This window comes from Anolis sagrei, chromosome 1 (genome assembly GCF_037176765.1).
Source record: "Anolis sagrei isolate rAnoSag1 chromosome 1, rAnoSag1.mat, whole genome shotgun sequence".
Taxonomy (NCBI): Eukaryota; Metazoa; Chordata; class Lepidosauria; order Squamata; family Dactyloidae; genus Anolis; species Anolis sagrei.
In genome coordinates, this window is record NC_090021.1 from 284,188,952 (window position 1) to 284,201,950 (window position 12,999).

Genomic DNA, 12,999 nt, shown 5'->3' on the forward strand with positions numbered 1-12,999 from the left:
TAGGTCACCTTTACCTTCCATTTCTGAATAATTGAAAGACAGCTGGTTGGCCACAGTTACCATGATAGTGACATAGATCTAGGGTGGGCACCTCATGAGTATCCAGATGATATGCTCTTACCATCAATTATGTTGTCTGATGTCATTGGTGTTACAACATAAGGAGGGCCACATTTTTTATAAAACAGGTCAGGTTCCCATGACAAAAACTCAAAATATTCAATCACAGCCCCACAGAGGTGTCAGTGGCTAATTTTGGGACTTTTTATTTGTTTGTTTTTCTCTTTGCAAAGTGGGTTTATAGGAAATGGCTACCCTAGGGTGGGAGGAATAGAACAGTTCCTTGATTGCAGGACATTGCCCACTTACCTTACTATATCAGGCTGTTAACAGGTTTTGTAAGGTGGAATATACAACACAATATATGACAAAGTTGTGGTCCTTGGCTGCATCCACACTGTAAAATTAATGCAGTTTGACATAATTTTAACCTTCATGGCTCAATGCCAAAGAATCATGGGGATTGTGTTTTGCAAGGTCTTTAGTCTTCTTTTCAGAGTTCAAGTGCCTCACCAAACTAGATGTCCCAGAATATGATAGCATCGAGTCATGGCACTTAAAGTGTTAAACTGCATGAATTCTACTGTGTAGAATTCCCTTGTCTAAAGAACAAATGGTTCTCTGTGTTTTAAAGGCATCAACGAATTGATTCACCTATAGTTTCACCGTTTCTGAGCTCTGTGAGCCTGCGGTTCAAATCTGTAACCTCCAACTTCTGGGTCCACAGATGATGCCTGACAACAAATTCCATCATTCCAGGGCATTGGCCATCCTGCTTGGAGCTACTGGAGGCCTACCATAACTCTACCTTGGAATGAACCAGGGATTTTCTACAACGGCACAGGGGGGTCACCAAATGGTAGTCACTGTCAAGCCCATCTCTCAGTTCTGATCTTCTACTTAAGGAAAGTTTAGGGGACCACTGAAAAAAACTGAGAGTATCAGACAGAAAGCTCTAAGAGCCCTACCAATTTAGTCCAAATACCAGCTCTAGCCAGGGTTGTCAATTTAATTTTTTGATGCAGGCTTTCTTGCAGACATTTTCATTGCCTGATTAGAGTGCAAATGCCCCACTCTTATCTTAAGACTATCACTTTGAAAACCATAGAGTCAGGGTTCCATGCCAGGAGAAAGGCAGGATATAATTTAAATTATAGAAAAAGAATGGGGTTGGGGTGGACTCCAAGGGCCATCTAGTTTAAGTCTCTGTCTGTGCAAAAATCCACTGCCAAAGGACCTCTGAAAGATGGCCATCTAACTTTTGTTTAGAAACCTCCAACAAAAGATAGTCTATTACCCCTTTTCACTGTTTAAGCCCTAAAGCAGTGGTTCTCAACCTGTGAGTCCTCAGATGTTATGGCCTTCAACTCCCAGAAATCCTAACAGTTGGTAAACTGGCTGGGATTTCTGGGAGTTGTAGGCCAAAACACCTGGGGACTCAGAGGTTGAGAACCACTGCCCTAAAGTGTAGTTGGAATCCTCTGACTTATAAATTGAATCTATTGGTTTGGGTCCTATTCCCTGAAGCAGCAGAAAACAAACTCACTCCATCTTCCTAATGGGAATCATTCTGATATTTGGGAAAGGTTGTTGTATCACGTTCTAGTCTTCTCTCTAGGTTGAACTTACCCAGCACCTTAAATGAGTGATTCCCTAACTCCAGTCCTCCAGGTGCTTTGGTTTTCAACTCCTCGGACCCTCATCTCCCTTTGCCAATGATCAGAGACTCCAGGAAGTCCAAGCCAAATGGAAAACCAGAGTTTGGGAAACACTGTCTTAAACTGTTTCTCACACATTTCCAGGTTCTTTCTCACCTTGGTCACCTTTCTCTGGAAACATTTAAGCTTGTTCACACTCTTCTTAAACTGTGATTCCCAGAACTGGACACATACTCTACTTGTTAGTTGCTGATCTCACATTTTGTCTAGCTGTCCATGCCCCGTATTGCTTGAAACAGTTCACTTCACTTTTATGTATAGCAGAGGGATCTTCTTTCAAGTTGTTGAACTACAACACCCATCACACACAATCATTAGTTTTGATGGCTAGAGCTATTGAGACTTGTAGCCCATCATCATCTGGAAGAGCATCATTTCTTCCTTCTAGATTAAAGATATGAGAGAAACCCTTGTCCAGAAAGAAACTGACAACTTTCATTATCTTGCTTTTTTCATAACTTCTTAATAAAAACCAGAACCACACAATCGTTTCTAGAATACTTTTGCTATTGTTGTTGAAGGATGACATATCCTCCAGTCTCTGATACAATATTCTAATTCACAAAAAAGAAAGAAAAAAATAAATAAATCTGCAGTGGTAGAATGGCAGCACCTTTCATTTATCCAGCAGATGACTTTAAGAAACTAGTGATTACAAAAAAGGGGTGGGGGATAAGGGGAGAGAACGAAAGAGAAATAAGGAAATGGTGTTAACTGGAGTTTGTTGCTGGTCATATGGATGAGGAAGATAAGCTCTGAGTCCAGTCCATTATTTTGGTACTTAAAGGAGGCAGGCGCCCTGTGTGAATAAGGTGCAACCTCGGAGGGAGTGGAGAAAAGGCGTTTTGTGTGCATGGCAGGAGGAGGCAGAGGATTAAAAGAGTTCCAGAGGAGGAACTTCTCATTATGGCTTCCCTTCAGGTCCACTGTGTCATCATGTCCCAGAGATGCCAGCAGTTTCTGGTTTTTGTTTTGGATTCAGGAATGCATGTCAGCCTCCAGAGTTTAAACTCCAGCACATGTTGGCCTGAATCTTGGAGTGACAGAGGTCACTTTGCTGAGTAGCTGCAGCAGGACATAGAAAAAGAGGCAGGGCATTCGTTTCCTTTCTGAAAGGATTCAACCTGGTGATCTTGGGCTGAAGTGTTCTCCTGGCATTCTCAGGAGATGAGTGAAGAGGCAATGAGATGTGGAGGATGAGTGGCAAACAGAGCAAAGGAAAATGTCTGACAGTGATTTCAGTGGGCATGGAGTTCAGACTCTTGTGTGTCTGCAGGTTCGCGAAGGGCCTGAGGCTGAGGCAGCTGCAGAAGTGGATGGGGATTCCTCATCCGTGGTGTCTCCTTGCTCTTCCTTATGGAGGCCAAGGCTGATGTGGCTCTGAAGGGCAGCTGGTGTCAGCCATTCCTTGGGGAGGCAGCTTTGCAGGAAGGGAATACAGGAGCTGAAGTAGGCTAGACGGTTCACCCAGCGTGGGATCTCCTTCCCACACAGGATCTGTAGAAGTAACAGAAGAAAAATGATATGAGAGACTTTTTGGAGGGGGGGGGGGGCATGGATTTCAAGATGCAAAAGTACTTCTAATGAAGTAGAGCTTGCAAAAAGTAATTACAGTATGATTTCACTTACCCATACTCCAAAACACTTTCTATGGGCCTTCCTAGGTCCTCCAATATGATTTTATGGCATGTCTCCTGCCCAAATATACCATAGAACTACACTGGAGAACCTAGAACAGTCCACAAATGGAAGTGTATGTGGGCTTCTCTAGGCCCTTCAGTTCTATTATATGGTATGTTTCCAGCCCAAGAATAATCAAAGTATATGTGTTACTATTATCCACAACTGTGGTTGTGATCTTGGAATGTATCCCTCATGGATACTAGAGTCATATTGTATTTCAACTACAAGTCTCAGGATCCTGGAGAGTTTGGAGTTGTAGCCTAATCCCCCCCCCCCCCCAAAGTTCTGTAATGAAACAAACAGACAAGGAGAAGCAACAAATAAAATCCTAAAAGAAAAAAATCTAAGTGATAGGGATATATGGTCTGACAAAGCATGGGAAACTTAAAACCTGGGATGGGCAATAGCTCTGTTACAGTGAAGGTGATAGATATACTTTCTTTTTATGACTCACAGATGCTACAGCTTGTATGAGACCTATCTGGGGGTTGGACCCTGTTCCTAATAGAGATTCAGCACAAGGGCAGCACTTGCGCAACCTACGGCAATTGCAGAAGGAGCATCATAGAAACATAGAATTAGAAGAGACCTTGTGGGCCATCCTGTCCAACCCCCTGCCAAGAAGTAGGAAAATTGCATTCAAAGAACCCCTGACAGATGGCCATCCTGCCTCTGTTTAAAAGCCTCCAAAGAAGAAGCCTCCACCACACTATGGGACAGAGAGTTCCACTTCATCTATAAAAGCAAGAATGGAGTCACTGCTTCTGAAGTAATGGATCTATCATTTGGAACTGTTGCAGTTGTCCAAGTTTTTATTCTGAGGTTAACCAAGGTACACAATGTGTTCTGTCATCAGAACAAGAATGTGACCAGATACCACTTTAAAACAATTTTTAAATTACAACGACCAGGAAGTGTGACAAGGGAGCAGAGGAAGGGTGCTGAATTCTCCTGTAGAGTGAAACAGAAACCTCCAGGAATCAAGAAGAGAAACTGTGCAAATGGCAACATGCCATTCAATTCATTCCGCATGGAAGCTCTAGGGACAACACAGCCTTCATCCTGCAGTGCAGAGAGAGCAGAGCTGAGAATGGGAAATGAGCATGCATGAGCACAGTCCTTGCATTGCATGCTGTGAAATGAAGCCAGGCAGCAAGAGAGTTAGAAAGTTTTTGAAAGCAACCCAAAAACAGCTGAATTAGAGAGCCCTCTGCAGCCATACAGCTTTTTGCTTTGTAACAAAAAGTGATCAAAAGGAGGTGACATCTCTGCCTACATTATAGCTCTTATTTTATGAAAACAATGCAGGGTTACTTAGTGAGGCTTGAATTTCTATAGAACAGGCCTGAATATTTTTGTTTTATTCAGATCAGTTCAACCTATTGAGACCCTATCTTAGGATTTTCGGATGAGGTTTGCTGGTGCCCTCTGCTAAGAATGAGACACTATGACTTGACAAAGATCATCCAAGGGGTTTTCATGGCTGAGTGGGGATTTGAACCCTGGTCTCCAGAATCCTTCTCCAGTATTCAAACCACTACACTATGCTGGCTTTGAAAAAAAATCTTGCTCAATATGCTTACCAGCATGTGTTATGAGCTGCTTTACATGCAACAGAACTTTAAAAAAGAATTTCACCCCCAGAGTCTAACAGTGGATATGCTGCTTAGAAGATCCTGGAAGCTGGAATTTTTAAAAAGTAACTTCCGCTACAGAACTTGAGATGATATCTCTTACCCTGTGAGAAGAAAGGTTCATGTTACTCAACACTGACTAACAGGGCTCTTCAGACTCTCGGGCTGTGTTCTTTCTCAGCCCATTCTGGAGATGCTGCCAATAAGAACTGTTTGACAGTGTAGTGAGGTGGACTCTCCTTCTATGGAGGTTTTGAAACAGAGGCTAGATGGCCATCTGTTTGGAGTGCCCTGTTTGTGTGTTCCTGCACAGCAGGGGGTTGGACTGGATGGCTCTTGGGGTCTCTTCCATTCTATGATTCTATGGTTACCCTTGGGTCTTGATTATACAAAGCAAGTGCTCTGCCATTGAGCTGCAGCCCTTCTCCAAGATGCTCCTTAGTTTTGCATCTGTTAAAGAGGCCTGTTCTAAATTCTGTTTCTCATTTTATTTCAGTTCTTAGTAGGTGATTCCCCTCTATCTCATAGATTGTGGAGCTCACATTAGCTTCTTCTGAGAAACAAACAAAGGAGAGAAGATCAGCTATTTTACCACAAATACTGTCAGAGAGATTGTGTTTTTAATCCCCTTATGGTTCTCAGTGTTGGATAGCTGCAGAGTAAGGGATGTAAATAGCTTCCATCTAGTTTAAAATGTGTGTTTCTTTTCAAAGTAAGTTTTTTAAAAGAAAAAAAACACTAAACAAATTTCAGAGAAAAGAGGGAAGTATGGAACGAGGACAGAAAAATTAGTGTGTGTGATAGGCCAGCATCCCACAAATTTGGTTGCTGTCAAAGCAAATTTGGTATCTCTCCATTTCTTCCTCTGCAATAGTTTCTAAAACAGAAATATGCCCACATAACAAAGACAGTGCCAGAAGAAAGACAGAAAAACAGTATGAGGCCCACATGGCATTGCTCAAGTATCACAAGATCCAGATGAGTGTTCCTGGTGGGTGGCTCAGAGATAGGGTGGCCAGAGTCAAAACCCAAGAGGTTGTGTAGAAGAAAGTGTTGCTTTTAATGCAACCAGGTAAGAAGCAACACCTTAATCTCCTCCACAAACATTAACAATACACAATTTCTTTTCACACTGGCAGCCTGAGACAAGGAAAGCCTTTTGCAAAGGGCAGGACAAACATCACATTCACTGCAAGGAGAATTTGAAATTCAGTCAACATTGTTTAGGCCTGACAACTTTTGACTCATTAGGTTGTAGACATGCCACTAGCCATTGCTTGCAGACTGCGAAAACCCTTGCTTGCCACACACACACACCTCTTTTTTTTCCATCCCTGGCAGTGAAACAGCAAATACACAAGGTTTATAGACTCTGTCATGAGCTATCTTAAAGTTGAGGGATGGCATTTGGTCTGGAATACTACTAGGTGTTGTGAAGCAATATATTTTCCTTTGCAAGTTAAGTTTGAAGGTGTGCTTTGCTTGAAGGACTGTCTAGTTTGGTTTAATGATAAAGAACTGTAAAGAAGGGAAGGCAGGACCCAAAGATCCCAGACTAAGATCTCAGCAAGCTAAGGATGTAGAGTTACGGTAATTTGACACCATGTTAACTGCCATGGTTCAATTCTCTGAAATTATGGCAGTTTCTGATGAGACACCAAAATACTTTGGCAGAGAAGGCTACCTTGTAAAACTACAACCCCAAGTATCTCATAGCATTATGTCACGGCAATTAAAGTGGCATCAACCTGCATTAATTCTAGAGTGTAGATGCATCTTAAACAGGCACATTCGTGACACCATCTCGACTATAGCTAGGCATTTAGTAAGCAGAGCAGATGTTCTGTCTCCACTAGTGATCTTATTATTTCAAATCTTGCTTTTAAAATTCTGGTGTTTGGATTTAGAGTTCTCAACAGCTTAGATTACTTTTCAGTGGTCTGCTTCCATATAAATCTGCCTTTGAAATCATGATTTAAGGAGACCCTGCATGTGGCATGTGGCTAAAAGAGGCACCGTCTCATTTCTGGTGGGGCCACATTGTGAAACACACTTCTGGTGAAGTGTGTTTCAGCTCCTTCTTTTCTTATTTTCTGGTGCAAGATAAATAAAGCTATTTTAATCAGTGGCTGCTTTTTAAAAGGCATTTGATAATGTTCTTGGTGGAAAATTAATATTGTGTCCTCTTGCAGCTTAAACTATTATTGTTTTTTTTTTAATTTGATAGACTTCCTGCTTGCCTTTGACCCAGAACTTGGATGTGGTAAGGCTCATGACAATATTGAAACAGGTACAAGTATGGATTTAAAACAGGGGCAGAAAAATAGAGACTTAAATGTTACAAACAGATGAAGCAGACTGTAATATTTAAACATGATCAAATTAAAAAGTCCAGTCCAAATCCATTAAAAGCCCCCTTCTCTGGATGTTTCAGCAAGCATTTGAAAATGACTAGTCCCTAGTTATATTGTCGAGTCCCCAGTTCGCCAGATAGTACTCTGTTCTCTGTACTTCCAACTCCCTGGCCCTATGATACGCTGTTTTGCACTATCTCATGGCCGGCCCTTTTTATTTCTTGTACACACCCATTTTAGTATTTCTGGTTGGTCTTTGTTGAGCATTGTTTTGGTGGAGTTTCAATGCTGCTGTTTTATTTTCTTATGTTTTATTTAATTGTGTTTTATCTGAATTGCTATATTTTACTATGCTTTTATTTTATTGTGTTTTTGTTTCAATGGATTGTTTTGCTTTTATGTTTTGTGGACACTGTGTCCCATATATAAGTCACCCTGGGTCCCTTTGGGGAGATGGTGGTGGGAAATAAAAATAAAGTTATTATTTTTCTAACACAAAAACACAGTATGTCACAGCAAACGAGATATATATGCTGGATTTCGTATCACAAAATCACAAGTCGAACACTTCCCAAGCGTCGGACTATGTGATGTGTTTTCAAATGATGCAAGCAGATCCAAGTAAGGTGGCCTTTTGAAGTTGACATATCGTGATTTTCTCAATGTTTATAGTTTCCAAATGCCAGCTGAGGTTGTTGTTGTTGTTGTTGTTGTTGTTGTTGTTGTTATTTTCTCAGAAGAGTCAGTTACTGAAATCCCACCTTAATTTTTTTTTGTTTGCTGACAGAAAAGGATCCCAATTAGTCTCCCTTGGAAAGATATTGTACACCCTGAGAACAGCGAGAAAGTCTTCCCTTATATCACCACCCATATGTCTAAACAAGAGATGGTTACGCCCACAAATTTTAGTGCTTAGGCAGGATCATATGAGACTAGAATATAGTTCTCCAAATACCCTGGAGCAGTGGTTGCTGGCGGTGGTTTCTATGTCAGTGAATCTGCCCTGGGTGACAGTTTGAATCTTACAGGAGTTGTCCAAGGTGCTGATCTGTATGTCTCCAAATAGATTCTGCATTTTTGATAGCTTCTTTAAAGTTTGGATTAAATCCCAGAGGATTAATTGTTCCACTAAACTACTAATCATCACCTGTCCCTTCCCAGAACTCAAGTCAATTTTAAGATAGAGATGCAAATGTATCACATAAAAAAATCATAATTAAAAAAATTATGTTTGCCACAGTGTGCTCTCCTTTTATTTCATTAATATTTATTAATATTTATTTATTTATTTCAAGCATTTGTACCCTGCCCTTCTCTACCCCCAGAGGGGGGACTTAACTGAGCAAGAATCATTTTGTGATCCACCATTAAAAAAAACATTTGTGTTGGTTGGTTAGTAATGCCCTTTTTGTCTTTGTGTTTGCCTTTCCTTTAGCTTTTCTGGTTGCATTAATTGTTATTATCATATAAAATAAAAACTAATAAAATATTAGTTTCCCCAATACTTGTGCAAGAGGGCCAACCCCAGTGACTGGCCTCACCAATGAGGACCCCACAACAAAGACTTCTAAAAGGCACATCTAATTCCTGTTCATCCTGACAAATGATGTGCGTGACTCCCAATGCCTCTTTCCCCTCAACAGTTTATTTTTTGGGTACAACTACATGCCAAGCCCGCCTTGCAATTACGTGCTTTTAATGCACGGAAGTCCTTGAGAGGAAGATTTTGAAGCACCGGGAGCAGCTGCAGGATGACAGGAGAGTTAACAAGTGGGCCTCTGGGGAAGGCTTCAGTATAATTAAGACTAAGATTGCTGATGACATTTCAGAATAATGGATTTCACTGTGAATGGATGAGCAACTGTAAGTCAAGGAAAGAGGTTTTCTACCCCAATAGATGTACTGTAAGGCCAGTGACTTAGAACAACTATAGCAAATGTTTAAGGAGACACTGTGATTAGACCATAATAGATGCAAAATGACCTAAATTATAGCTTTGAATAGAATACAATAGAATAGCTTTAATTATTATTGTGCTATTGCACAAGGAAATTACATGCCTTCTCTTGCACACACCATGAAACAACACATCCATCCCTCCACACCCCCAACACCACCACACAGCCCCCAATGCCACATTTGTATTGTATCTGAAGAGACGCATGAGATGGCACAGCTGATGTGGCTAAAAACAGGACTCAAATCTATAAAGTAGTGTTTCTCAACCTTCCTAATGCCACGACCCCTTAATACAGTTCCTCATGTTGTGATGTCCCCCAACCATAAAATTATTTTCATTGCTACTTCATAACAGTAATTTTGCTACAGTTATAAATCGTAATGTAAATATCTGATATTTTCATTCAGTGGACCAAATTTGACACAAATACCCAATACACCCACATTTGAATCTGGTGGAGTTGGGGAGAGGGGTTGATTTTGTCATTTGGGAGTTGTAGTTGCTAAAATTTATAGTTAATCTACAATCAAAGAGTATTCTGAACTCCACCAACGATGGAATTGAACCAAACTCCAATGATCAACAGGAAATACTGGCAGGGTTTGGTAGTGTTGACCTTGAGTTTTGGAGTCCCTCAGCTTAGCCTTGAGTTCCTCTGCCCCATCATTCCAGGGATCATGCCCCATACTCAACACTGTTTGGGCTCTGGCTGTATACAGCCACAAAAAGTGAAGCTGTTCTTCTCTGTGTGGTTTGCTTATGATGGGCCTTCTGGCTTCACAGCAGAACTGGAGGAAATTAGATGTCCCAATTTGCTCAGAGAAAAAGTCACCGAAGGACAAGATGCACGTAACCACTTTAATAGTTTTTGCTGTACCAGTGCTATAAGAAAGAGAAGCGTTTCTTGTTGCTAAGATGCTAATGCCTTCCTCAAGTCATTTTATCAGTCAAGACAACACATGTGGGAGTAAAGAAGCCTTTAATGTACTAATTGCACTTGAATCCTATACTAGACGGCAATAACACCCAACTTACTTGGTTCTTTTTGACATGGTTCCTTTGGTGCAGATGACACCAAATTGGGAGGGATAGCCAATACCCCAGAAGATAGGAGCAAAATTCAAAATTATCTTAACAGATTAGAGAGATGGGCCAAAACTAATGAAATGAAGTTCATTAGGGACAAATGCAAGATACTCCACTTAGGCAGAAAAAAATGAAATGCAAAGATACAGAATGGGGGATGCCTGGCTTCACAGCAGTACATGTGAAAGAGATCTTATAGTCCTTGTGGACAACAAGTTCAACATGAGCCAACAATGCCATGCAGCGGCAAAAAAGACCAATGGGATTTTGGCCTGCATCAATAGGAGTATAGTGTCTAGATCCAGGGAAGTCATGGTATCCCTCTATTCTGCCTTGGTCAGACCACACCTGGAATTCTGTGTCCAATTATGGGCACCACAATTGAAGGGAGATGTTGAGAAGCTGGAGTGTTTGCAGAGGAGGGTGACTAAAATGATCAAGGGTCTGGAGAACAAGCCCTATGAGTAGTGGCTTAAAGAGCTGGGCATGTTTAGCCTTCAGAAGAGAAGGCTGAGAGAAAACATGATGGCCATGTATGTGAGAGAAAGTAATAGGGAGGAGGGAGTAAGCTCGTTTTCTGCTTCCCTGGAGACTAGGATGCAGAACAATGGCTTCAAACTACAGGAAAGGAGATTCCATCTGAACATTAGGAAGACATTCCTAACTGTGAGAGCTGTTCAGCAGAGAAACTCTCTGCCCCGGAGTGTGGTGGAGGCTTCTTCTTTGGAGGTTTTTAAACAGAGACTGGATGGCCATCTGTTGGGGGTGCTTTGAATGCGATTTTCCTGCTTCTTGGCAGGGGTTGGACTGCATGGCCCATGAGGTCTCTTCCAACTCTATGATTCTATGAATAGGAATGGAGGGAAGATGTGATAATATAGAAAATGACTTAAGATACTTACACATACACGGTTCTGTACAAAATGGAAACACCACACAAGTATACAATCCACTACTTTTCTCAAAAGTTTCAGGGCAGGAACAGCTCAAGCATACCTATAAGAAATATGACCTCTTAAACTACAATCTACCGGGGCCGTGTGTAAAGAAGCCCCTTTCCTCTACCAACTATCCTTTGGGCGAGACAATATACACCAAATGAAGAAGGGAGATGCATTACTTCTCACCCTGAGCTCCTTCCTCAGATACCTTTGTATTTCTCGGTGTTATAAAGCCTATTCACCTCACAGATATAAGTTGGAAATCCCAAGCAACAAGGTAAGTGGGGGGATGGACTAGCAATGGAAAAGCAAGCAGCAGCATAAAACTTAAGCCAACACGGCTGTCAGAGCTTCATTACGTACTGCTGAAATATAATGTGTAGTGTCCAGGCTCAACTGTCAAAAGATCTGTTATATTTTCACTTGTGCCCCTAGAGATTGCTGAGCACATCAGAACTGAGCGATTTGGCCTTTTCTTGTCTTGCCTCTCATTATGCTTTAAAAAATGTAGAATGGTTTCATGACTTCCCTGAGACACATAAATAACTCTGGGGATGGGGAGCTGCTCTGAGAACACAGCAGTTTATGACCTTTTCACTGACACTTCATATAGATTGTTAGCAAAACTCTGAAAGGTATCATAGTAGAAAACAAAACAAAAATTATGTTATTTCTCCTCCATACTTTTAAAAGAGAAAATATTAGCTCTTTACTCAGAACAGTCACACTTTTATAATTTCATGTATATATCTCCTATGTATATATCTCCTTATCAATGATGGTGACATATTTTTTGAGTTGGGGATAGAATATCTCTTGCCTCTATACAACATGGGGAGTCCTTCCCCTTCATCCCACCCCATAGTGTATAGTGGTACCACCTGCTGTGGTGAGCCCCCGGTGGTGCAATGGGTTAAACCCTTGTGCCAGCAGGACTGCTGAATGAAAGGTCGACATTTCGAATCCAAGGAGCAGGGTGAGCTCCCATCTGTCAGCTCCAGCTTCTCATGTGGCGACATAAGAGAAGCCTCCCACAGGATGGTGAAACATCTGGGCATCCCCTGGGCAATGTCCTTGCAGACGGCCAATTCTCTCACACCAGAAGTGACTTGTAGCTTCTCATGTCACTCCTGACACAGGGGGAAAAAACCTGGTGTGGTAACTAATGGTGCCCCCACTGCCACCACCATGGGAGGGAAAGTTAAATATGGAGTGATTCCCTTGTTGATGGCAGGGGGTTGGACTAGATAGCCAATGTGGTCTCGTCCAACTCTATGATTCTATGAGAGAATCAACACCCTCCCTCTATCTTTCATCTGGACCAAGTAGGTGAAAGAAGGAAGGTGTCACACCGAAAGAGAACTGAAGCAGTTAAGGTTGCATGGGTGACTATGAGAGTCACTGCAAAGTTATATGCAGGTGAGAAATGAGAAGGAAAGCTTGCCTAGCTGGACATAGTACCATGTGTATTCTTTATTCTAAAAATAATAACTTTCTGCTGAACTACTGCACAAAAATTGTACAGATGGTCCTTTTGGAGTCACCTGCTCTGACAGTGTCACC

At 41.5% G+C, this 12,999-nt stretch overlaps 1 protein-coding gene across 2 annotated transcripts in view; it reads right to left on the reverse strand.

Moving 5' to 3' along the window:
* Window positions 1-242: 242 nt before the first annotated feature.
* Window positions 243-12,999, reverse strand: part of LOC132767139 (deubiquitinase DESI2-like) — an 88,622-nt gene continuing 75,865 nt past the window's right edge. For both annotated transcript variants that reach the window (XM_060761772.2, XM_067462804.1), the window contains exon 6: window positions 243-3,275. In XM_060761772.2, the coding sequence (XP_060617755.1) occupies window positions 3,033-3,275 (243 nt within the window). In that variant the 3' untranslated portion in view covers window positions 243-3,032. The remainder of the gene's footprint in view (window positions 3,276-12,999) is intronic.